The sequence below is a fragment of the Heliconius melpomene genome, chromosome 18 (assembly GCF_056956725.1).
Source record: "Heliconius melpomene rosina isolate 202511_hmr_F chromosome 18, ASM5695672v1, whole genome shotgun sequence".
Taxonomy (NCBI): Eukaryota; Metazoa; Arthropoda; class Insecta; order Lepidoptera; family Nymphalidae; genus Heliconius; species Heliconius melpomene.
This window is the reverse complement of record NC_140406.1, coordinates 11,390,628-11,415,629: the sequence shown is the minus strand read 5'-3', so window position 1 is coordinate 11,415,629 and position 25,002 is coordinate 11,390,628. Positions and strand designations below refer to the sequence as shown.

Below are 25,002 nucleotides of genomic sequence, written 5' to 3'. Positions count from 1 at the left end.
AAGTTTTTTGAAAATATATGTAGCCATAACATATTTATTTTTATTATGCCATTGAAGTATACAATAATTAAACACAGACAGATATTCGTTCATTGGACATTCAGTCATTTAATGATTAAATATATAACTACACACATAAATGAAATTATTAGAAATATGGTTGTATATATATAAATACTAGCAACCGCCAGCGGCTTCGCCCGCTTGAACTACACAATAATTTATTCAATATACTGAATTACTTTATGTTCTAATATTTCTTGTTTGCAGCGCACTTAGTGATTTCTAATATGCACATTTCGATAACTTTGGTACCGTATTAACGTAATTGTTATAAGAATTTTGAATGGTTTAAAAAAAAGGCAACCTACATTACCTACTATTTAAGATCGGCTATAAGTATTTTTTTGTAAATACATATATTAACGATTTTTTTTAGAGCGTATATTGCAAAATATACGCAAAGATATGGTTATTTATTTTTTTACTTTTTTTTACTTTCACCATATTAACATATGTATTAATAAATAAAAAGAAATATAAGTATTAATTTGAATTATTCAAATAATTTACAATTGCATAAACAGACTTAAAGACGAAATAACTGACCTTGACAGGGATTCATTCCTGATAGGGCTCTTATCACGTAAATTTTTATTATAGAACATTATTAATTTAAACAAAAAAAATATTATTCTTTGCTTGCTTTGCTTTACCGTTTCTAGTAACTATCAGTTAGTATCGCGGTCATACGGAAAGCAAGAGCAAGTTGATATCAAAGACACTGGGAGTCAACTGCAGAGCGAGATATTACTTTACGTCAAAACACCGATTGGTAATGTAAAGAGCCCAAGATCGGCCTCATATGAAGTACTGTTCTCATCTCGAGGCACGCGCCCCAGTATCATTTGGAACCATATGTTTGCAGACAACTTAGAACCATTTGAATCGGTGAGGATTCAAATGGTTCTAAGTTGATAATATTGTTGATAATATTCTGTAAAACAGGCTTGACACTTTGGTTTTGACAGCATCCATCATACCAGTCATTTTTGCATGATTCGCGATCGGAGACAAAAATTCTACCAAGTAGTTTTAAGCCTCTATTATCGATATATTAATGGACCTAATTCTTAAGTTTTTATATCTTTATAATAAACTTCACGCTGTATCCAGCGCACAGTGGGGTGGGCAGAAGGAATCTAGAGCTAAGATACTCCGTTCCCTTTTTTCCGCCGACTTCTGGAGGCATTGCGTATTAAGTGATGGAACTCAACGTCACGCTTTGCCTCGACACCAGAGCGAAGAAATGAAAATATAAATTTAAATAAATATTTCATTTCCTCGAGTAGACATAAAACCTACAACCAGTCGCATTTACTATAACACTTTTGTGCTTCTGCACCACGACTGGCCTCTTTATCTTTATTTTTTCAGCTTCACGCTGTATCCCGCACAGAATATAGGCAAAGGGAACCGAGCGTTGAGACACTCCTTTCCCCACTTTCCACTAAATTTTTCAAGGCATTGCGTGTTGGGTGGCCGAACTTCACGCCTGGCTTTTGAATTGCTGCTAGAGCGAAAAAACAAAAATATTAATGTACAATAATGCATTACCTCGAGTGGAAATCGAACCCACACCCTTGTGCCCCTGCGCCACGAAGGCCTATATTTTTCATGTCCAGTTTTCGCTTTTATATCCTTTAATTATATGTAGAATATGAAATACATTATATAGTTAATAGATGTTATAACTTATATCCCGAAAAACACACCCTCAGGGGTCGAATTTCGAAAAAAAAACTTGTTTCCAAAACCATGTCAAATTCCCATCTAGGGTAGCACGTAGACACTAAAATAATTCGTATGTAAAATTTGAGACTTTTGACCAGCACTTGTAATTACGAAATTGCACATACAATATCAACCCCAAAATTACATGCTTAGGTATCAAATTTAGCAAAATCTCGTCTTAGTTAACAACTATTTCCTATAAGTAACGCTCATGCAAAATTTGAGACTCCTAGCACTTATAGTAACGAAGTTTCATACAAACTATCAACCCTAAAAACCACCCTTTAGGAGTGGAATATTGAAAATTCGCGTCCCCGTGTGTACTTACGTCCTATAAGTAACGTCCATAGAAAATTTGAGACTCCTAGCACTAATAGTGACGAAGTTTCATACAAACTATCAACCCTAAAAACAACCCTTTAGGAGTGGAATATTGAAAATTCGCGTCCCCGTGTGTACTTACGTCCTATAAGTAACGTCCATAGAAAATTTGAGACTCCTAGCACTAATAGTGACGAAGTTTCATACAAACTATCAACCCTAAAAACAACCCTTTAAGAGTGGAATATTGAAAATTCGCGTTCCCGTGTGTACTTACGTCCTATAAGTAACGTCCATAGAAAATTTGAGACTCCTAGCACTAATAGTGACGAAGTTTCATACAAACTATCAACCCTAAAAACAACCCTTTAGGAGTGGAATATTGAAAATTCGCGTCCCCGTGTGTACTTACGTCCTATAAGTAACGTCCATAGAAAATTTGAGACTCCTAGCTCTAATAGTGACGAAGTTTCATACAAACTGTCAACCCTAAAAACAACCCTTTAGGAGTGGAATATTGGAAATTCGCGTCTCCGTGTGTACTTACATCCTATAAGTAACGTCCATAGAAAATTTGAGACTCCTACCACTTATAGTGACGAAGTTTTATACAAACTAACAACCCTAAAAACAACCCTTTAGGGGTGGAATATTGGAAATTCCCGTCTCCGTGTGTACTTACGTCTTATAAGTGACGTCCATGCAAAATTTGAGACTCCTAGCATTTGTAGTAAAGAAGTTTCATACAAACTTTCAACCCCAAAAACAACCCCTTAGAAGTCGAATATTACAAATTCCCGTCTTAGCGAGCACCTACGTCCTATAAGTAACTCCTATGCAAAATTTCAGATTCCTAGCACATGTAGTTTCTGAGATTTCGTGATGAGTGAGTGACCTTTCGATTTTATATATATAGATATAAGTAATCTAATAAACACAATAACGTCCAAATTCAAGATAATTTTAATATAAACATATCAAATATTTCTTTTCTTCAGTACAAACAGAATATAAAGTACTAAATTAACTGCATAACAAAATTGTATTTTTATTTACAGTATTATAACATATAGTAAGTATTGTCGTTTAGCAGAAGGTTAATATTAAGTGTTTGGAAAATGTTTCAACCCAAAATTTACCATAAAATTAAAGAAAACCCATCAGATTTCTCTCAACTCACCCTGCCAACAAGCGCCAACAACCAAGGTAGTATTGACTCCATGAGCGGGATGCAGCGGCCAGTCGTCTATGGCCTCGGGGGCCTTGGCGTCGGGCGCGCGCCACGCCTCGCCGTCCACGAACAGCTCCACGTTGGGGAAACGCACGTTCACCGCGTAGTGGTGCCATTCATTATCGCATACCTTTTGGATTTGTATTTATATATTAAATAATGGTGGTTAGGATATGTAGGTTGAGATTTGAGTGTGATTTTTTTAAAGGTTCATGGTGTATCCCGTATATAGCAGGGTAGGCAGTGCAACCGGCAGGCAACCTAGTGTTAAGATTCCGAACCTCACGCACAGATATATAGATATATACAGATATATTCCCTGAGTATTGAGTGGCTAAACTCTTACCACTCAACACGCAATATCTGTCTGCATAACAGGACGCGAAACAATATAATTGTTTTTTTTTTTGGAGTGATAGTCAAACTAACAACTGAATAACGGTTGCGCCACGAAGGTTTTATTGTAATTCAATTGAATTATAATGGTTGTTATGTTGATTTTAGGGGTTATAATTACAAATTGATGTGGTAAATGGATTTGAGTCCATATTGGTGACATTCGTTGCATGGGCAACTTGTAAATTAGTGGTAATTTATTGAATAGTGGTAAAAGTGCTTATAATAAATAAATAATTTATTGATTTTCTCAAAAATATTTTACATACAATTTGTAAAGATACCTTGTGATAAAAATATATTGAAAATATTACTTATTAAACAAATATTTTAGCATCGAATATTATAAGTTCAAAGATACAATCATAACACACCTCAGGCAGCTTCCAGCGCCACTCAGCTGGTCTGAAGATGTTTAGGTCTCCTTCGCCAAAGTCTCGTCTTAACAAGAGAATGAGTCGGCAATTGCGTACGAACAGCGCGTAGTGGTGTCGGTTCATTTCTGTAATAATATTGTACACATAGTTTTTAGCATACAGACCCAACTTGTTAAATCATTCTGTTTCCTGTTGCGTGTAAAGGGGCGAAATTAAACGCTGCGATATATCTTATTATTAGAGCGAGGAAAAAAAATAACACATTCCTTTCAGTGGAAATTGAACTCACAACCGTCGCACTTAAAGTTAGGAGCTGAACTACTAACTAACTAACTAACTAAATAATATTAGATAGGTCTATAATATAGAATATTAAGTAGGTAACATATAAAAAAATATTAGTACTCACTATGATCATCAGCCAAGCAAACAACATGCTCTTTCCTGTGCTTATCATGGTCTGGAGAAGGAGCATGCCTCAACCAGGTGCTGACTGAGAAGGTGGACCCAAGGGAATGCTTCAGGATGGTCTCTGGTACCACAGCTGATGTGGATTCGCCGTCGAATTCGAATATTTGCTCGCCATCGCGCCCTGTTTATAAAGTAAAGGAATTAATACTTTGATTATAATTATTTTTATTTTAACGTGTACATGTCAATAATTTGTTGATTTTTTTTTATTTACAACCAGTTTCTGTTTGGTTTCTTATTTTATAATCTTTAGATGTACCAGTTGAGTATAGTTTATTTTGCCAATAACTTAGAATTCTGACGCAATCTAACTTTGATGGAATAGATACTAGTCGTCTGCCGGGCAAGAAGATTTTTTATGCCAAGATTTAGATTTTTGTGAAATTCGAGAAAATAAAATGATTAATTCTTTACGGAACACCATGATTTACAAAAAAATCACTGCAGTAGCGGAACAAAAATACAAGAAATCGAATGTTTTGCCGTTTCAATGTACATTTACGCACATACCCATTATGTGCCTCTTCATCATAACAATATAATATAATCGAATACAATTATTCATAAATACAACATGCATATAGATCAATGTCTGAAGCGATAAGGAAATATGGTTACAGATTAGCATATCTCTAGAGATATTCCAGCACATGTTAGACTGTAGACGAGCGTTTTGGGCTAAGTTCCTGCGGTATTCAACTTCGGCACGAAGTTATAGACGAATTAATACAGTGCCGATCTAAATTCTAGCGTATTTGGATAGTTGCTAAACGAATGTAAATTTATCAAATGATTTAGGAATGTAAAGTAAATGTGCATAATACATTATTATTAATTAATATTTGTTACAATTAGGTGATACAACAAAATATGTTTAAAAAAAATTTTTTTACCTTTTTTGAGTGTAAAGAGTTATAGCATACCTGAGTCTGGTTTCAGAGACTTGGCCCATTCATTGCCCGCACCCGGGCTTGGAAGGAGATCGATCGTTTTAGAATCCATGCCTGTAAATTTAAAAAAGCCCAATATAATATGTATATGCAAACAATTAATATGAGTATTATCTTTATCAATATCATTAACACATCAAAGTATTCAAACATTAATGACTATACAACCTACCGCAAATAGTCCTCTGAGAGTGTAAAGTATAAGTGTCTCTGTCACATGCTACACCAGCTCTGGAAGCTTGCAAAGTGACAGCTGCCTGGATCCTGGTGACTCCTGGACACCTCTCGTCGCTGGAGCACGCCTCCAATCTTGCAGCAGGAAAGAGAGCAAGAGGACCTGTACCTGGTGCGTAGTCAACACGCTCTGCGAGACCTAGAACATTATCGATGAGTTAGAGACATAACGTACAAAAAGCAGCAACGCCCTAATTGCACGTTGATGACATCCATTCTCCCAACTTAGATATACATATACATACAAACATATGTTTTGCATGAAGACGAATCCGTGTAATTTGTTTAATTATTTGAGTTTATAACGAGCAAAAGTTTTGTGTGTAATTTTGAAACTTCTGTGCCTCTTAGAGAAAAGAGCCTTGTGATGTCATTTCATAAGATGAAAGTTTTGTATACACCCTTATGTACGTCTAAAATAATATAATAATATAAGCCTTCGATCTTGTTTCAAATCAATAAATGTCTTAGTGTTATCGTTATGTAGTATAGAAATGAAAATATTTTTTAATAAAATTTTTCTAGCTTCGCGAGCGTTATTCGGTGCGAATCGAACTCACAACCGTCGCGTTGATAATTAAGAAAGTAACAACAAATTCTTAAAACTTTGCAGTTTAATTAAAATGGAAAACATATACAATAGGTACATTTGTCTATTTTATCGCAAGAAAAAAGCAGTAATATGTATGGATATGGATAGACATCATCTCATTTCCTACCCCATTGACTACGTACCTTTCCACCCAGCGCGGCAAGGCTTATTCACTTTGATGGTGACCATGACGGGCGCGGACTGCATCATGCCGCAGTCGTACGCAACTACCGACAAGATGTGGTTGTGCGATTTGTCGTACTCTAGAGGCTCTGTGTTGCGGATCACACCTATGAAAGGAATATTATATTATAATTACATACAAATATTGTCAGGTTCACATTTACGGTACAACATTTCTTTAATTTATATTTTGTTTTAATATTGGAATTAAAATTTTAACTATCAATTCTATACCCATACTAGTGGACCCGGACGCGGCTACGCCTGCTTCAACTATAAGAATATTTATTAAATATATTCATGAAATTATTTTCAATTTTCAATAGAATTAGTAAGAAAAGATAAGCTTAAATAATCAAAAACAATAATAAGTAGAGACATATTATTACAAAAAAATATCTGAGTTATTGAAATGAACCAACAAAAGGATTAAAAGTAACTAAAGGATAGGTATTCTTAATATTAGAAAAAGTACCTAAACTTTTCCGTGCGTGCGTACATAGATATCGACTCTACGAAATAACTAAACATTTCTCTCTTTTAAGTAGGATAATTTTAGCGGGCAATATCAAATAAAATAAGAAGAGAACCAAAGTGTAGCTTAAATTAATTATAAACAGCAAATAATTACATAAACATTAACAATAGTTCGAAAATGTATGAAAATTTATAAAACCGTCAACATCATCTGCCCGTTCACGTCGGTCATACTCGTACTGTGCCGCCCGAAGGCTGGGTCATTTGGAATCAGTGACATCTCCTTAATTATTTATTAGAATGTTATACAGTAAACTATAATTTCAATCTAGATAAAATGTTAAGAGTGACTATTCATAAGGATGAATATCAAAATGTCGCGGTAACGGTTGCGTAGCGACGCGACGGTTGTTATTAACATGGCAGAATCAATTGCATGTCAAATTAGAAAGTACTTTAAAATATATTAGTTTATATGTGTAATGTAATGTTATATAGCCTATAGCACTTCTGAAGAATGCAGCTTTCATACAAAACAAAAACAATGAAAATCGGACCAGTAGATCCAGAGATCTTAGCGTTCAAACAAACAAACAAACAAACAAACAAACAAACTCTTCCGCTTTATTATATTAGTATAGATACCTAAATAATTAATAGTACGTTCTCTGTTTGACAATTTTTTAAAGTAATATGTAATATTCTTTAAAGGTGGAAGTTATGCAGAAACATAAACAATGATCTTATTCTTCAATCGTACAAAGAGATTTATCGAAAATCGTAATATAAAACAAATATAATCCCGAATTACCCTCATTATCAATAATGAATGGTTGGCTGCGGTCCCCATCATTAAGTATCTCGTACTTGCACACGTCCCCATACCGCGGCGTACAATCTCTGTCTGTCGCTTCCACGCGTACGATCTCATCGTACAGCTTGCCTTCGTCTACGGAGCGTACGTACGCTGCTTGGCTGAACACTGGCGCGAATTCGTTTACGTCGGTTACTGTTATATGTACCGGGACACTGGAATAAAAAATTAAGTAAGAATAAATGGAGATTTTAAAAAAATAAAGGAAAAATCTCTGGAGCTACAGCTAAATTTGAGCATTTAGAAATATGGATAGCTATCTCTACAAATTACCATAAGTATATAACAGAATAATAATCCATTCGTTTTAAAACATTTTCTAACATACGGAAGAATATTCCACAAGTCATTCATCAGAGACCTTATGTATAACCGCTTTCAAGTCTCAGATCACACTGCTACATGCGGGTTGCAACTTACGTGTTCGAGTAAGAGCCGTCGCATCCTACGGCGGCAATGTCAAACTTATAGTTCCGACGTTTCTCGCAGTTGAGTGGGTAGCGCACGCGCAGACGAGCCTCGTTCTCGTCTATTACCATTATCTAAAAAAGAAAATGATTATAAAATTAAATTTTTAATCACATAATTTAAAAAATTACATAATGTTTTAGGATAATATTAACTTGTCATTAGAGAAAATCTATATAACTAGTATATAAAACTGTGATATTATGAGTAATTAAAAAACAACGGAAAAGGACAGAAAACTACCGGATTTATTACTTAAAGAGTTGAAGTTTAGCATGTAGCTAGGTAAGGGAATGTAGGAAGGGGGGAGATGCTAGAGCAACGGGAGAAAACGATATTTATTATACATCTTACAAATACATGAAAACAAAGATTGGCAAGTAACTTTATATAGGGAAAATTGAGTTCATTTTATAAAAGTAACATGATTCTAATTAAGAAAAATAATACGTGGTGGACTACAAAATACGTGAGTTTTTAAAATTATATAATTGAATTCCTTGTTTTAGTTAGAAAAATTGAATCAAAATATAGAATCAATTTTCGAAACACATTAAAATGTATCAAAAACTCGTCCTCAATATAAAATAACTTCTCTCAAAAATAGATATAAGTTCTCAGGTAGACATCGATCGGGTGTGTCGCGACCGACCGTCGACATCGCATCTATTTTAGTATTGTGAAAGTCTAACCACAAATGTGAATCACTTGTTATATGTAGGTATATAAATGTATATAAATAATACTGTTCCTTATAAATAAAAGAAACCAAAAGGAAACTTTACGCAATATTGAATTAAATGAACTTTTTAATTAACAACTAAAATTTCAAGTCTCCTACTTATTGCTCTTAACATATTGTCTAATTTTCTCGATGTGATAATAAGATAAAGCGCGTGTTGAGTTTGAGCTCCGTTACTCAACATATAACATCTCCAAAACGGGTAGTTCGTAGGTGTAGAAGTAACTTAACACTAGGTTCCCTTTGCCTACCCTGCTATATGCGCGATACAACGTAAAGCTATTTAGTATACATATGTATAATAAAAACGTAAAAGAAGCAACTAAGTTGAGTAGACCAATTCTAAAACAAATCTAACAACGTACGGGTCGCAACCAATCTCGTCTTTTTGGTTGCCAAAGACTTAGGCACGTAACAGAACGTTGTTAGATACTATCTTGTAATATAATATAACGATGTAATATAACGAACGAAGAAGACATTGGAAATAGAAGAATTAAGAAACAATGTAAAATAAAGTTTTAAGTAGGTATACCAAAGTGCGGTACACGGGTAAAAATGTCAGAATTTTCTCCCTTCCCATTAAAAAGAATACCAATCTAACCGATGTAAATGCAGTTTCAGTCAATTTTGTATTTTGGCAAATTTCCCTTAATATTTAGTTATATCAATATATTTCTGAGTTTCTAGCGCCGGTTCTTCTCAGGTCTGAGGCATTAACATTAGTGAATTGGTGGTTAGTTATTTGACGATAAAAAAATAAAGCTTGTAACTTCTTATTTTGAAAAAAACCGTTTAATAAAAATATTTAAATTTCAATTTATAAATGCGACAATATTATTTACATTGAATTAGCCAAGACTTTAGTTTTGAATTATCTTTAAAGTAATAGATTATGTTATCAGATCACGAAACTAATACAGATGAGAAAATAAATAATTTCGTAGCACAAGCGGGCGAAGCCGCGATCGGGTGGCTAGTTCTAAGATAAATCTAACAAAGTAACGACCAATAACGGTATAACGGTACACGTAGATACGTAATCGAACGATATTTCTCGTTGTCTTGTAACATAAAACGAGGTGACGGAACAAAACAGACCAATAAAGATGCTGCTCTAAAACTTATTGTGTTTCTCGCTTTAAAGTAGAATGATATTGACAGCATAAAAAGGATGCCTGTCGTTCTGAATGTGTGGAGTAAGCGCATACTGTAGGATTGAATTCATTGTTATTTAATTTTAACTATTAATGTTATTACAAATTAGATATAGTCAAGGTGGCAACTGAATTTATATGAATATGAATTGGAAAAATTATATTAATAACTGAACCCTGTAAGGAATAAAAACAATAAACCATACAAAACTTGTCATAAGTGATTTCTAAATTAATATAAGTAAATAAATGTATTACCAAAAACTATTATTTTTTGAGTGTATTAGGTAATACAAGTAAGTGAAAATTTAAATAAATGTATTTGTCGGAAGAAAGTTTTTTTTTTGTACTTTTCCTAGTACGTTTACTCTTTTTCGAAATTGTCAGTTTCCCACGAGATTTACAAGTAAGAATATGCGACTGTACAGTACGACTCCGACACAACGGCCTGTCGATAGCTTCGCTACAAAGGCGATGATTATAGATAACAAAAAAATATTTTTTTATTTCCATGCTCCAAAAGGTGAAAAAATCTTCTCGTCTTTTCGTAAATTCTACAAAAGCCAACCTTCATAGTTCACCGGTGAGATGTAACTTTAGTAAAGCGATACATAAAACAAGTTGGCTAACAACGATATAATTTTCATAACTTGCTTTTAATGAGACTTGGTTCAGTTCAAATTCCTATTAATTCTGCTAACAAGCAGATATTCTGTTACCTTAAAGTATAAACGTTAAGACATGATCGCTTCCAATAATTCAACAACTTTTTTGAGAAACACCGTGTTCTGCTTAAACAGTTGTTTGATGTAACATTATATTTGACCTTATTTAGTTGACAAGATTAAATTTCGTTTACAAAAAAGTTTTCTTTTAGCTATATATATATTGTAAATGGAGTACAAAAAAAAGAGATATCATATGGGTCAGTGGATCCTGAAACAGCATCTAGAATAGGTTGTTGGTGAAGGAATTAATTGGATGGAAGAGTACCACATGTATGTAGAACCACTAGACAATTATCCATATATCGAAGTTTCCAAGTCAACGGCACTAAATATTTGATCATGAACACGAATTAATTTGATTATCCGCCGAACGAAAACGTAAAACACTTAGCGAAAACTTTCTCTAAGTTCAGAAGTCAATAACTCTGTAAGCCCTTCGGAGGTCGGCCAGAGAAAAAGTATCGTGAAAACTGTCGATGTAAATACTGCTGTAGACGAGTTCTATTCAATTATTAGTTTTTATATCTTCGATGTTTGATTGCTTGTAAATTTATTATAGGAATTATTTCTTTTTCTTTTTATAAGTAGGTGCCTAAGATTAGTTAAATGTTTGACAGCCATTTTTGTTTTTTTAACGTGATAACGTCTTATAAATCAATGGACACCAGCTGCATGCACGAAAAAAACATGACTCATTGTCACGTTCCATCCGAGCCAAGAGCGTAAGCGAGAGCGCGGAACAAGCCATAGAGATGCACGATCGGCCTAAGATCGAGAAAACGCATGAAAAATATTTTTAATTAATTCTAATATTTTTTTTTAGTTCAAAATATTTTGTAGGGAGTTGTTTAATCTCAATGCTGCCAACATCTGATGATGATTGTATTAAATAAACATAATCTGTTCCATATTATGTACATGTCCAATACGATTCAATGGTAGTACAGTTTCAGCACCCATTAAACTACTATTCTTTTTTACCTATTATACTCACAACATAATAGGCACAAATGAACAAAAACAATTAAAAATTTAATAACCCATGTGAGATAAAAGTCCAATACCAATATGGCCATGATCGTCAGTTCTTACCACTAAAAAGATTAAAAATAAGATTTCACAGTGACAAACTGGTGTAAAAACTTTTGGCATCCCAACTGGAGTATAACGAGAAGAACATAATAAAAGTTAAAAAACCTCGAATGCATTTTTCAAATAACAAACTTTGTGATAAATCTCAACCAATAAATAATATTGAAGTGATACGTTTTGAAGTTCCCAAACTTTGCGAAACGGAAGATGCAATAAATTGAATAAATATTTTTGCACGATCCATTCGAATGTAATGCCAGATTTATTGCGCATTGTAGGTAATACTGTGACTTTGCTTGTGGTTCCAAGTAAATAATACTAGCGAGAAGATCTATATATTTTTTTGTTGCAACTTACATACGTTATGAGGATGAAGATATTGGAAACGCGACGGTTGTAGGTTCGATACCTATTCGAAATGATTATTTTATTTTTAATTTTCGGAGGAACTTAGGGAATAGAGTGTCTTGAAATGTCACTAGAGGACACTAGATTTCCTCTGCATAATGTAACTATGTGGGAAGGCAGAGAGAACCGATATAGTATCAGGACACTATATTTCCCACTTTTTGACAAATATCGAGACATTACATGTTGAATGAAACTCAACGCCATGCTTTGTATTTATTTATTTGTATAGTTTGGATGGACCCAATAAAATGCAAAAACGCATATAGATAAAAAAATATTAAAGACAATGTTCTCAGCTAACTTTTCAGCTTTTATTTCAGCAAAATTGCTATTTCATACAAAGTATAAGTATATTTCTTGTAGTCTCTAGAACTGCAGTCGAGAGTGGCCGCAGATTGCAGCTTGTAAAAGGCAAATACATATTTCGTTAAAATATCGCGTTGGTGTAAATTTCCCGGGGGAAATTATGTGTTAGTTCTAAATGTTATTGGGGGCTCAGATATGATGAAATGTTTTTAATTGTCATCTCGCAATGCATTTATCTTGAATTTTAGATAATAATTGTTAGTATTTTAGCTAAAATTACTTTATTTGTTAAATAATAATTCTTGAAGCCGTTGTTGCGCATTCGTCTGTACCAATAGGAAACGACGGCTATTTGAAATGACATCTGAATGACAGTTACGGATTCGATCCCGATGCGGGGGAATAAATTATTTTAATTTTTTCGCTGTGGTAACAAGACTATATGTAACGTCGAATTTTATTAAGTAAGTGTGGAACGGAGTGTCTAAACACTAAGTCGGACCTCCTACGGTCGGAATGCCTACCTTCCAGTATGCGCGACGACAGTACGACAACAAGGTAAAGGTTAACAAAAATATTTCTTACTCTTTTTAACCAACATGGTTACGGATAATCAGCCTATTAACAGGACAGCCTAAATCTCCCTATTATATATACCCTATTTAAAAAAAAATAGGTGTCAAATCCACATCAACTTTTTAACATTTAGATTTATACTTTTGACAACTTTTGATAAAAGCTTCCAAACTATTTTCAATAGACACGAAATTGAAAAGAGGCTATCACATGATACGCGCCAAACACCCTTTGTGAAGGACGATGAAACCAATCGGTCACTAGCGCCATTCAGAGGGCATGACCATTCACAAAACGCAAAAACGTATTACCTACAAAAGTTATTTGTTTCTATAGAAGTAATACAATTTGAGCACAATATCAGCTTTGTACTAACTATTTCTGATAGCCACAGACCCTAGTGTTATGAAATTCCGTTCTTCACGTTTGAAACTTTTTGTTAAATAGCGAAACATACCATCGCGCTATTTATTACATACCATAGAAAGGCTATTCATTACATACCATACCATATATTTAAAAATAAACTTTTACTTGAATCTACAACCAAAGTAACTACGAATAAAATCCAAAACGAGAGAAATCAACCTTTCAAGCCTATCTCTTTCGCCATGATGCCAAATTTTCAATACAATTTAAACACAAGCGTCCCCCAAATGTCTCAGAAACGCCACAAGGTGTTTTCCCAAACGCGATACTCGTATATATATTCATGGCACTTTGATCATAGAGCCGCGTAATACACATTTATATTGTATCGAATTCGTATACACACTGTAGGTATCGAGTGTATTTGATGTCATCAGAATTCAATCAGCCATGCTGTCTGCTTCAACGAATGAAGTCCCCGTTTTATATTTTACTATGAAAAGCTTCTATTTAGATAGATCTAGAGAGTTAAACTCTAAAGGAAAAGATCTAGAAGATATCAGTATAAATTGAAACAACTGTCAACTTATGTTGATAGGAGTAAAGTCGAAAGTAAAGAAAAAAACATCGTTTTTACTAAAAATTTACACATTAAACATGAAAATCTTTATAATGAAAAATACAGTATATCCAAACAAAGTACGACTATATCTTGGCACAGCTCCCGCAAGTGAACACGTGTGCACTAGTTGAAGTCAGCTTATTAGAATCTCATTAGCAAGTGTCGGTGCCGTCCTCGACGTGTCCAATTAGTGTTTACAAAATATTTTGGTGAATAACACCTAGTAAAGCTGAGTCCTTTACTACTTAAAATAATTTCAATTATTATTTAAACAAAGCGAAATCTTACATATCGCTTTCTAACACAAATGTCCAAAAAATTTTTTGGCATAATACGAAATAATGTACCTACAAATATAAATATTTATTACGTTAAGTAAAATGTTGTTTTTAAATTATTAATAAACTACTAGCTTTTACTTGTAGATTCGCGCGCTAGTATCTACGAACACGCATCAAAAGTTCTGGAGCTTTCCCATTTTTGCAACAGTACTCATTGTTCCTCAGCTTCCTGTGGAGGTCATCTAAGTGTGATGCGGTATAGCCTATAGCGTCCCTTAATAACTTCGACTATCCAACACAAAAAAAAAAATCACTCCATTAGGTACTTCCTGAGATTAAGCATAAAACGTAAACAGCAATATTTTTCCCAAAACCAATTTAAATATGTCCTACCTAGCTAATACTTTTAGAATAATCTTCTAAGGGTTTTATAAATTAATTAACCCAATTGAATCCCTGACCTCAAAGGGCGCTTCCCCGTGGTGCTTATTATTCAGAATGAAGAATGAGCACAGCAGGTCCCTTTGCGAGGTCATAACGTCATTTGAAGCACATTTTTTTTTGGCTACGATGTAGAATATAAGTAACTTACAAAATTTTTTAGGTTCACGCTGTATCTCGTATATAATTGGGTAGGCAATGTGCACGTGCACCCAATTTCGAGACATTATGTGTTGAGTGTTGAAAGTCAAACCCTCGTTTTATCTTTTAACGGAACGAGAAACTAAAAAAGAATTACTCCCCGAGGTGAAATCGAACACATCATCGTCACTCTTTCAATCTTCTTAATATTTGTATTATTATATAACTATTTTTTAAGCAAAACAAAATGACTTACTTCAAAAGGCGCTTCTCCATGGTGTTTGTTATTTAGAATGAGGAACGAGCAAAGGGGACCCCTCGCGCGGATAGCAGGTGTCACCTCCACCAGCGTCTCGTTTTCCCGGATCAACCCATGATACCCTTCGTCTGGCTCCGCCAATTCTAAGTATGGAATGTCTGAAACAAAAATAAAATTATGGTAAATTTTTAGGTTAAATTTCTTAATGAAGCAAGATTTTTTGTAAGAATGAATTTGTAGCAAAAATGACGTTTTAACTGCTGACTATCTCTAGAGTTTAAGTATGCAACACACAAATAATTTTTCATTTAGAATCAGTCGTTCCTGAGGTAAGAGGGTTCAATCAATCAAAATTGTTTAGCTTTCTAGTACTAAGTATAGACAAAAGAAAGAGCTATTTATGAATACTAGGATGAATATACATTTCATTTATTAAGATTGATTCATTATAAAACCAACACAACATTTCATACCTCTTACCCTGAACTAAGAACCTCAAGAGACAATATCACTTTATATAATAATTTACTAATCTCCAAGGCTGCATACATAAATTATTCTATTCAACTAATATGTTAATCTTGCATTACTCATGAGGCCCCAAAGTAATGTGCATGTAAAATATGTATGGAAGCCGCAGGAGCCCGCCACTTGGATACCGGCCAAGGAGTCCACACACACGTAATGTTAAATTGGTTGCAGTAATTGAACTTTTTGACCATCGACGATTTATTAGTTTAGATATTAAAATTATAAAAGTAAATAAATTAGCTTCACGCTGCTGTATCCCGCAAATAGCGTGATGAGAATGAGAGAATGCGATGTTGATGCAGATGTTGTGCCGTTACGCTAAGTTGTTTGTGGGTTCGATTCCCACTCGAATAAATGTGTTTTTTTCATTTGCTCGCACTAGCAACAAGATAAATCACCATGAGATCCACCACTCAACACGCAACGTGTCGAAAATTTCTGAAGAAAATGACGAATGGAGTGTCTTAGCACTAGATGCCCTCCGAATACGCTGCTATTATCGGAATCAAGCATATAATTAAAAAATCTACTTATGTTTCATACAAAAACAACTACGTTTAATACACACACTTTAGGTTTAAATATACATAACCTGTAAAAATCCAGATTAAAAGTAAACATTGTGGTACATTTCGTTGGCTTTTACCGATACTTATACGACAAATAAACGGCAAATAAACGAATACTCAACAAAGTGGTGCTGAGTAAAGTCTCTAAATAGCTAAGATTGGTATTGCAGCGGTCGGCATCGTCGGTTTGCCAGCCTCGAGGCTAGACTGCCAAATTGAATTTACATATACCTAGGTAAATTTCCCATTCATCCCTTTTTAAATAAAAATTGAAATGTTACTTTTCGTGATTGTAATTGAAAATAATGTTAAAATTACAATGAATATTTTAGGATTTCATATAAGCTTCTAGGTTACTTATATAGTGTTTTCAGAATATCGACCGACTTTCCTTGTCTCTCTTAATAAATTTAATGATAAGTTTTTATTAAGAATAGAAATTACAATTTATAAGAACTGTAAATAATGTCAAATGTATTATACTTTTTAAATTACAAAATAAATTAAACCAATTTTCATTATTACATACTGGCAAAGCGTCAAGCTATCTGACCGAAAACGCAATTCTGTTGGGTTCGAATCCCATTCGGGAGAAAAGAATTATTTCCATTACCACGCTCTCATCATCAGACAGAGCACAGCATAGAGTTCTGCCACTAAACACACAAACTCCAAAAATTGGTGCGTTGACACTAGGTTCTTCTGCCTGTCCTTCTATAAGCGAGATCCAGCATTTGTATCCAAAAAAGAAGATCAATTAAAACATTTTCATATTGTCTTAAATATGCAAATTTCAAACAAAACAAACAGCCCCACAATAAAGGGTTAATGATAGCACATGATGTTGCATTTAACCCCTAAAAGATTCCCGGGACGTCGCCGCTCGTTACAGCGCCGCACCGACACCGAGGCCGCGATTATTAAATTTACCAGCTGGAATGTACCATTTGGTTGAATGAATTTTTATTTTATTGGACATTTTACTATGAAAAGCATTTATAACGAAATACTTGCCATTTATTTGCAAAATGTTTGGTTTAATTTTTTTTATTTGAGTGCGGTATTTATCTTCACGTCAAAGTAGGGTAGGCCAAGTGGGTAAGACTCATTCTTGATAAATTTCGTGTTGAACCTACTTTCAGTCTGTTTAAAGATATTTGTTTTTATTTTATAACTTTCCCTTTCCACAAAAGTCGTGGTTGCACATAGTAGGGTAAGCTGAGGGTATCTGGAAACCTAGTGTTAAGGCACTCCATTCTCATTAAGACAGTACCGTCTCCACTTTTCACCAATTTTTTGAGGCATTGTGTGTTGTGTGGCGATACTTGACGTCGCACATCGCCCGTTACGAAAGTGATGAAAATATTATATGATTCCCCAGAATGGGAGTCAAACTCATAACCGCCGCGTTTACTGTTACATATTTGGGTCCCTGGGCCATGACGGCCTTAATAAATATAATCCCATAATATTAATTATTCCACACGTTCTTGTAAAGGATATCTAAAATAGAGGTACCACTGAGTTCTACGATATAAATCAAACTATCAAGCACTTCCCATTGAAGGGACCAGTTAACAATACATGTTTATTTGACATTCAAGTCGAAGGATCGCAGTAAAATTGACCCTGGATTTTATGTGAACAGACAGAAGGTTGTTTGTGATAGATGGCAATCTCAAGTGAGGGGAGGGGATATCCTATCTATACTAATATCATAAACCTGAACCGTTTGTTTGTTTGAATGTCTGAATCTCAAATCCCAGGAACTAGTACTTGAATCTTTTAAATAAAATATTTTCGTTGAATAATTATTAAAAAATAAAAAAAGAATTACCTTCAATAAATCAGACCTTAACCACCTTAACCCAAACCTTATAGAAATAAGTTTGATAGCAAAACTGTAAATTTTAATTTTCTAATCTCATGTTGTTTGCACGCGTGGCAAGCATAATAATGTGCGGAGAAACTGACATTTTCCTCGCTAGGTGGTAGCTATACGAGGATGAAAGGTTCTATAAAACCAGCTGCACCTTTGTCGCGGCTCTAACCTACGTAACTATAGCCTTTTGTAAATGTATGTATACTGTATAGCGTCTTAGGAACACATGTTTGCTTATGATTTTAGATTTTATTTATATACGTGCCTCGTGTGCTTCAATATTCATTAATATTTACTTAGCTAACATTTTTACAGCTTCATGACGTCTTCCGCATATAGCAGGGTAGACGGAGTGAACGTAGTGTGATAAGAATCATTTTGTACAGATTTCTCTCAAAAGATCTGTCAATGATCTGTCAAAAATGGAGATTGAAGTGTGTAAAATTAGTTCTCCCTACCTACCCCACTCTGCGGGCTTTTTAGTATAGATTTCTTGTTCATAAGTTTCAAATAAAATCCATTAAATGTAGCATAAAAAGTTTAATTAACTCGCATATAACATATGTTATAAGTTAACTGGGGCGCGTTTAAAATTTTAGTGCAGGTTAACAACACATTTTCCCCGCATTATCGCAGAGTATAAGCTCTTTGGATGAGAGGCAACGTTGCTAACTTTGTATAATATAAATTTTACATGCAATTTCTACACTGCATTGAAACGTTTCGGTATAACATAAAATTTATCTCGGTTGTGATTACGCACATCAGTACAATTTTTAAAACTAAGCTAAGGGAAACTGTTTAATTTAAGCTATTGTATCGCTATTAAGACGCTATTGTTCCTCATTAAGACACTCCGTTCTCCATTTTCCGCCGAATTCTCGACGATCGTCAACGATTGCCTGTTGAGTGGTGAAATTTAACGCCGCGCCTGCACTCGTTACCAGAGCGAGCAAATAAATATATTCAATATTTCATTCCCTCGGATGAGAATCAAACCCACAAACGTCGCATTTACAGTCGGACGCCTGTCCCCCTGCGCCACTATAGCCTTAAATTTAATTCAAAATTGGAAAATTCCTTTTTCAAAATAACCTGGTCATAAACGATAGTTTCTCTTACTGGAAGCCACGCTAGGAAATACACTTTGTCGGTTGTAAAGTGTGCACACAAGGACGCCAATTTCTATGAGAAAACAACTAAATTGGCCGTGATATTGGCCTGTCGTACTCGACATAAGTACAGGAAATGTTTCGTAAATAAAATATGATTAAAGATTATAGACATAATAAAGAAATTTAGAAATCTGCGCATATGTGGATATTTGGAAATCATATTTTTTTATAATATAAGTAACAAATCACTTCGTTCTTCATTTTTTTTTCATTAAAAGATATTATATAGACATATGGCAGTGCCCAAATTATTTATATTAGATTTTATTTCTTTGAGTTATATTTTAATTAAGCCTAAATCTGAAATATACCAAACAAAAATACCAGAAAATTATCTTTTTCAACTATTTTCTGTTCAGCAAAATGGTATAAATTCGACAACATTTAATATTTTTTCATTCAACAAAGAAAATATCCACAAAACAAAGTCAAAATCCTTGTATTTTATATTTTTAATATTCCAAGGCTCGAGTAACTAGAGCACACACTGTAAAAAACTGTACATATCATTCATAACATTTTCAATATTTCAATATTTTTGTTGGTAAAAAATTTCAATATTCTTTTGGTACGTCCAATATAAAAGGAATGTAAACGAAAACATTGATTGTTATGAAACTGAAATTACAAAGACTTGTTATTTACATCCATCGCTTGTGATTCTGAATAAGAAATGTTTATTGAAGGTTCACAATAAATAAGTAGGTTTGTTTGAGCTCTGTTGATTGGAAAGTTATGCAATCATTCGGTATTTTATAAACACTAGAAAAAACGTCACACTTTTTTAAAAAGTCATATATTTTCCATGTACAGACAGCGATGATCCACAATCTTATTATACATATATATATAGATTTCTATTTCATCAGCCTCGTGAATTTATCCAAAACAAAAAGAGTTTCACGACGACAGCTTTTGAATCTTTAATAGAGAAATTCAAAGTTTGGTCACATCAGAATTTTTGCTTTAAATAGAGACTCCTACCTCTAACAGTCGTAACTTATTTAATACTATAAAGAAAGATACGCATAGAGAATAAACAAAGCGTGTTCTTGTTATCTCACATAACTAGAAAGTTCAATCAAACTCCTTAGTTTTAAATATTACAAATTACAATCCCAGAGAGAAAAGGAAGAAATTTAATTCTGAATAATAATCAATTCAATTTGTAAAGCAAGGTTCCATCTTTACTATAAGCTCACATGAGGCACGTGTCCTGGACCCTCGACCTTGTGGGAGCTCCAAATATAAATAAGTACAACGTTGTCTAATAAAATCTGTTTCGCTTTCCAACTGGGATTTACATGTGCCCAAGAGCCTCGACATGGCTTAAGGCGGCTCCTAATTAATAATGTATTATATTTATACTACTTAGACTTTATATACAATTTACAAAATTCCAAGTTGCTATATCAACTTGGAATTTTGTAAATTTGTATATATTATATTAACAGTTTTATATACTTAGGCGGAGAGTAAAACACTGATTCCGTTCTCCACTTTCCGCCCCTCTAGACATTTACGATGACGATGATACGGTATATGAAATTTTTAGATTATGCATAAAGTCACAGTAATTCAAAATTTAAAATATATTCCCCTAGTTAAGCTTTGAATCCACGTCCATTGCCCTAAAGCATAGTTCTTAACTATGGTTCAACATTATTCTGATACAGATATAGATAACAAGAAATAATCATAAGAAACCAAAGATCAACATTTCAATTTTTTTTAAATCTACAATCAGTGTAAGCAACGAGTTATTACTCAATCCCTCACTTTCTTTTGAGCAATAACCTTTTGTGAAGACATTTTGAGTTCAGCGTTCATTCCCGGTCGCGAACAACCAGCCATTTTCATTCCGACTTGTTGTAATCATGGCTCTGCACTTTGATGTAGGGTTGTCACCTGAATTTTTAATGATCTCTTTCCCCATATGTACACTGGCCTTGATTATTGAAACAGTTCCTAATGGAGAGTCACATTTTGGAATTTTAAAAGCTTTTGGTACATACATACATAATCAATTTTTTTTATTTATTCTTATATTATATTGTAATATATATTTTTTTAACTACTTGTTGAGATCCGCTACCGAGCAAATATTTTAAAATAAAGAATCGGAGTGAGTTACCCTAAAATTTGCATATTGCACAACTGTAAGAGACGAGTCAACATAAAAAAAAAGAAATATCGAAGTCTTTTTCCTAAAAACTTAACTCACCAAAATAAAAAAGGTTTCAAAAATTCTTTTGTCTGACAACCCTAACACACTACACGTACTAAGTATAAGTAAACCAACACGGGGCTGTTATGACTGCGAACGGTTACAATAGACTTCGTTCTGTTAAGTACGAGTACACCCTACCGTATAGGTTTTGTCATAGCAATATATCCTTAAACCTTATGGAATATAAATAATATTACTTTTATTTCCTCTCTGGTGAACGAAGCGCGGTGTTGTGTTCCGTCACTTAACAGGCAATGTGACAGATTCTAACGGAAAGTGCAGAATAAAAGGAAAACAAAGTGCTCCATGTGGAGCTACTACTACTGATTTTTACCTGTCGCAGCACCTGCATGGATATAGGAAAATAATTAAGATTTATATATAAATTCTTAAAAAAGAATCTTCTTTCTTAAAAAAGGATTCTTAAAGAAGATTGTAGTCTTCAGCTTTATAATCTATATATATAAAATCGAAAGGTCACTCACTCATCACGAAATCTCAGAAACTACAAGTGCTAGGAATCTCGAATTTTGCATAGGCGTTATTTATAGGACGTAGGTACTCGCTAAGACGGGAATTTGCAATATTCGACTTGTAAGGGGTTGTTTTTGGGGTCGAAAGTTTGTATGAAACTTCGTAACTAACAAATGATAGGAGTCTCAAATTTTGCATAGACGTCACTGGAACGTAGCCATGGATACAGAAATTAATAATAACATACTTCACGCGGGTGAAACCGCGAGCGGGTCGCTAGTATTAGTATAAATGTCGGTGTGTTCGTCACACTTCGCCCACCGTACCAGGACAAGGGCAGGGTGCTGAGTTAGTTTAGCTGAACAATACAATTGTTACTCGTTCTCTCTTTGGGCTCAGTTGTGAATGTTGCCAGTCTGTTGTTCGACAACGTTTTCAATTTTACATTCCTGTAATTTGATACGCGTGAAACGTTTTGTTGTTTTAGTTTCCCTTTTTGTATGCATTCAGTCACGTTTTTTGTTGGTGCGTATGGTGTGTTAGATTTAATTAAGTTTTTGGTAGAAATAATTCTCATTTTTCACTCAAAACGAGTTGGCTTTTGTATTTTTAAGAATAATATATAATACTTAATATTTATATATATTTTAAACCGTAACACCGCTCTTTGTGTTATTACCAGAGCAATGAAATACTAATAAATCATTCCCCCAAGTGAGAATCGAACCCACAACCACTACCTTTTTTCAGACGCTGTGTGCCAGTGGCACAGCCTCTGAACGCAACAACGCCTTCTAAAATAAAACTGAACTGTAGAAAGCAAAGCTTAACTTAATCATAAAGATCTATACATATTTTAAGCAGTTTTTGTTTAGAATATGATTAACATAATAGGACAATATCTATAATATGATAATTATATCCATAACCTCCACATGTATAATTACAAACCGAATCACAAGAACGAGCTCCTAAACCCGTTTCGTTTACATTGTATAAAAATTTAAAAAGCACAACCATTATTTACTGAAAAAACACAAGAAACATGTACTTTTATATCATCTCTTTTCAAAAAGTCAAGGTTTCTACATTATTCATGCTCGAGTGTTCCGGAGTGCGCGATATTGATTCTACGCGAGCGACGCATTTAGATTTGGCTTCTCGAATCACGTGTTACGTGTCTAAGGCAGGATATACATGCATACATACATACATACATATATTAACAAGCGTCGTCTTTACATTAATAATTCTACACACTGTATACGCCACTAAGCCCAGAAACAGGTGGCTTGAATCTATTATGTTATATTGTCGTGGAACCATATTTAGAACATGATGGTACAATGTCTTTGCTAAATGTAGGCCTTTAGGTGCTAATTAGACTAGGCAGGAACAAAAGCAACAGCCTCTTACACCAATAGATTTTGATCAGAACCAATCAAATCTATTTAAAGTCGCATGCTCGTTCTGGTAACAAGGCAAAGCAATGTGTTGAGTTCCGCCACGTTGCCTCCATAATTTGGCGGAAAGTGAGGAACGGGAGTACCTTAACACTAAGTTCTCGGGATGCTTCTGCCTACCATAACATAGAATATACAGCGTAAAGCTAAAAAAAGTAACAGCTTGTATAAGCATTTAAAAATGTAATAATAACAATACAATTTAAATTAAAGCTAAGAAAAAAGAAACATTTAAAATATTTCTGCAGCAATAAAAAACCTCCTTTTCCTTACAAACTAAAACATATACAGGACTTCTCGTCCAAAGTTATGCTCAACTATTAGTACCAACTACACAGGAGTCATTGCCTGCAGTAGGTACACTTTGTCGTGAATTTTTAACCAGAGCCGTGACTTCGTGTTACTCTGTGAGGAAAATTACGCCACTCCCGCATCAGGTTGTGGATTTTAAAACGTTTACAATGCTAATGTTACTTGGTACGAAATTGCGAACCAAAATAGCATGTATATTTTTCTACATTTTGCATATTTTTCTTATTTTTCATATTATTTTAACAAACGTTGCCATATTAGAAAACGTTGAAAAGTAACTTTTTGAGTCTCTTTTTAAATATGATTCAACGTAAACAATGAAACCAGAGTGTAGTAAAAGACAACCTACACTATTGCTTTTCGAAGATAGAAAGAAAAATTCCCGATATTTTTCAATTAAGAATAGTAATTACATCTCTTTATGCATTAATGTAAAACCGCTTTATAGCGTTAAATCAAAAATTAATTACATAGCTTGTAAGATTGACAATCTCCAAGTCGGGCAAAACAAAAGAGGAAGACGTCGAGATATGAAAGCAGGGCATTATTTTCACGGCTCTCAACTCGAGGGCCGCCATCTTAAGTAAGTGTTTCATTTGCAAATGGCGACCGAGCGTTGTCTCAAACCGCCCCACTTCACTCGCCTCAAAGGGAAGATGAACTGACATCACGAAATACGAACTACTTTTGGGGTGTTTCTTCCATTTAACATAACACCATCTTGTCTTAGCTGTTGAATTAATGTAGATTCGCTTAAATTATTCATTTTAATTACTGCAACCTTAATGCAGTAGAAAGTTTTATTTTAAATTATATTATCTTTATTCACATCACAGTGGTGCTGTTAAAAAGTGCTGACTGCACACGTAGATG

The 25,002-nt window shown here is 34.0% G+C and overlaps 1 protein-coding gene across 2 annotated transcripts in view; it reads right to left on the bottom strand.

The window, feature by feature from the left end:
* Nucleotides 1-25,002, bottom strand: part of Cals (calsyntenin 1) — a 164,957-nt gene that overhangs the window by 7,689 nt on the left and 132,266 nt on the right. For both annotated transcript variants that reach the window (XM_085201356.1, XM_085201355.1), the window contains exons 2-10: nt 15,491-15,651; nt 8,321-8,442; nt 7,838-8,055; nt 6,510-6,656; nt 5,713-5,913; nt 5,514-5,594; nt 4,529-4,711; nt 4,117-4,244; nt 3,296-3,476 (exon numbers count right to left, since the gene is read on the bottom strand). In XM_085201356.1, the coding sequence (XP_085057482.1) occupies nt 3,296-3,476; nt 4,117-4,244; nt 4,529-4,711; nt 5,514-5,594; nt 5,713-5,913; nt 6,510-6,656; nt 7,838-8,055; nt 8,321-8,442; nt 15,491-15,651 (1,422 nt within the window). The remainder of the gene's footprint in view (nt 1-3,295; nt 3,477-4,116; nt 4,245-4,528; nt 4,712-5,513; nt 5,595-5,712; nt 5,914-6,509; nt 6,657-7,837; nt 8,056-8,320; nt 8,443-15,490; nt 15,652-25,002) is intronic.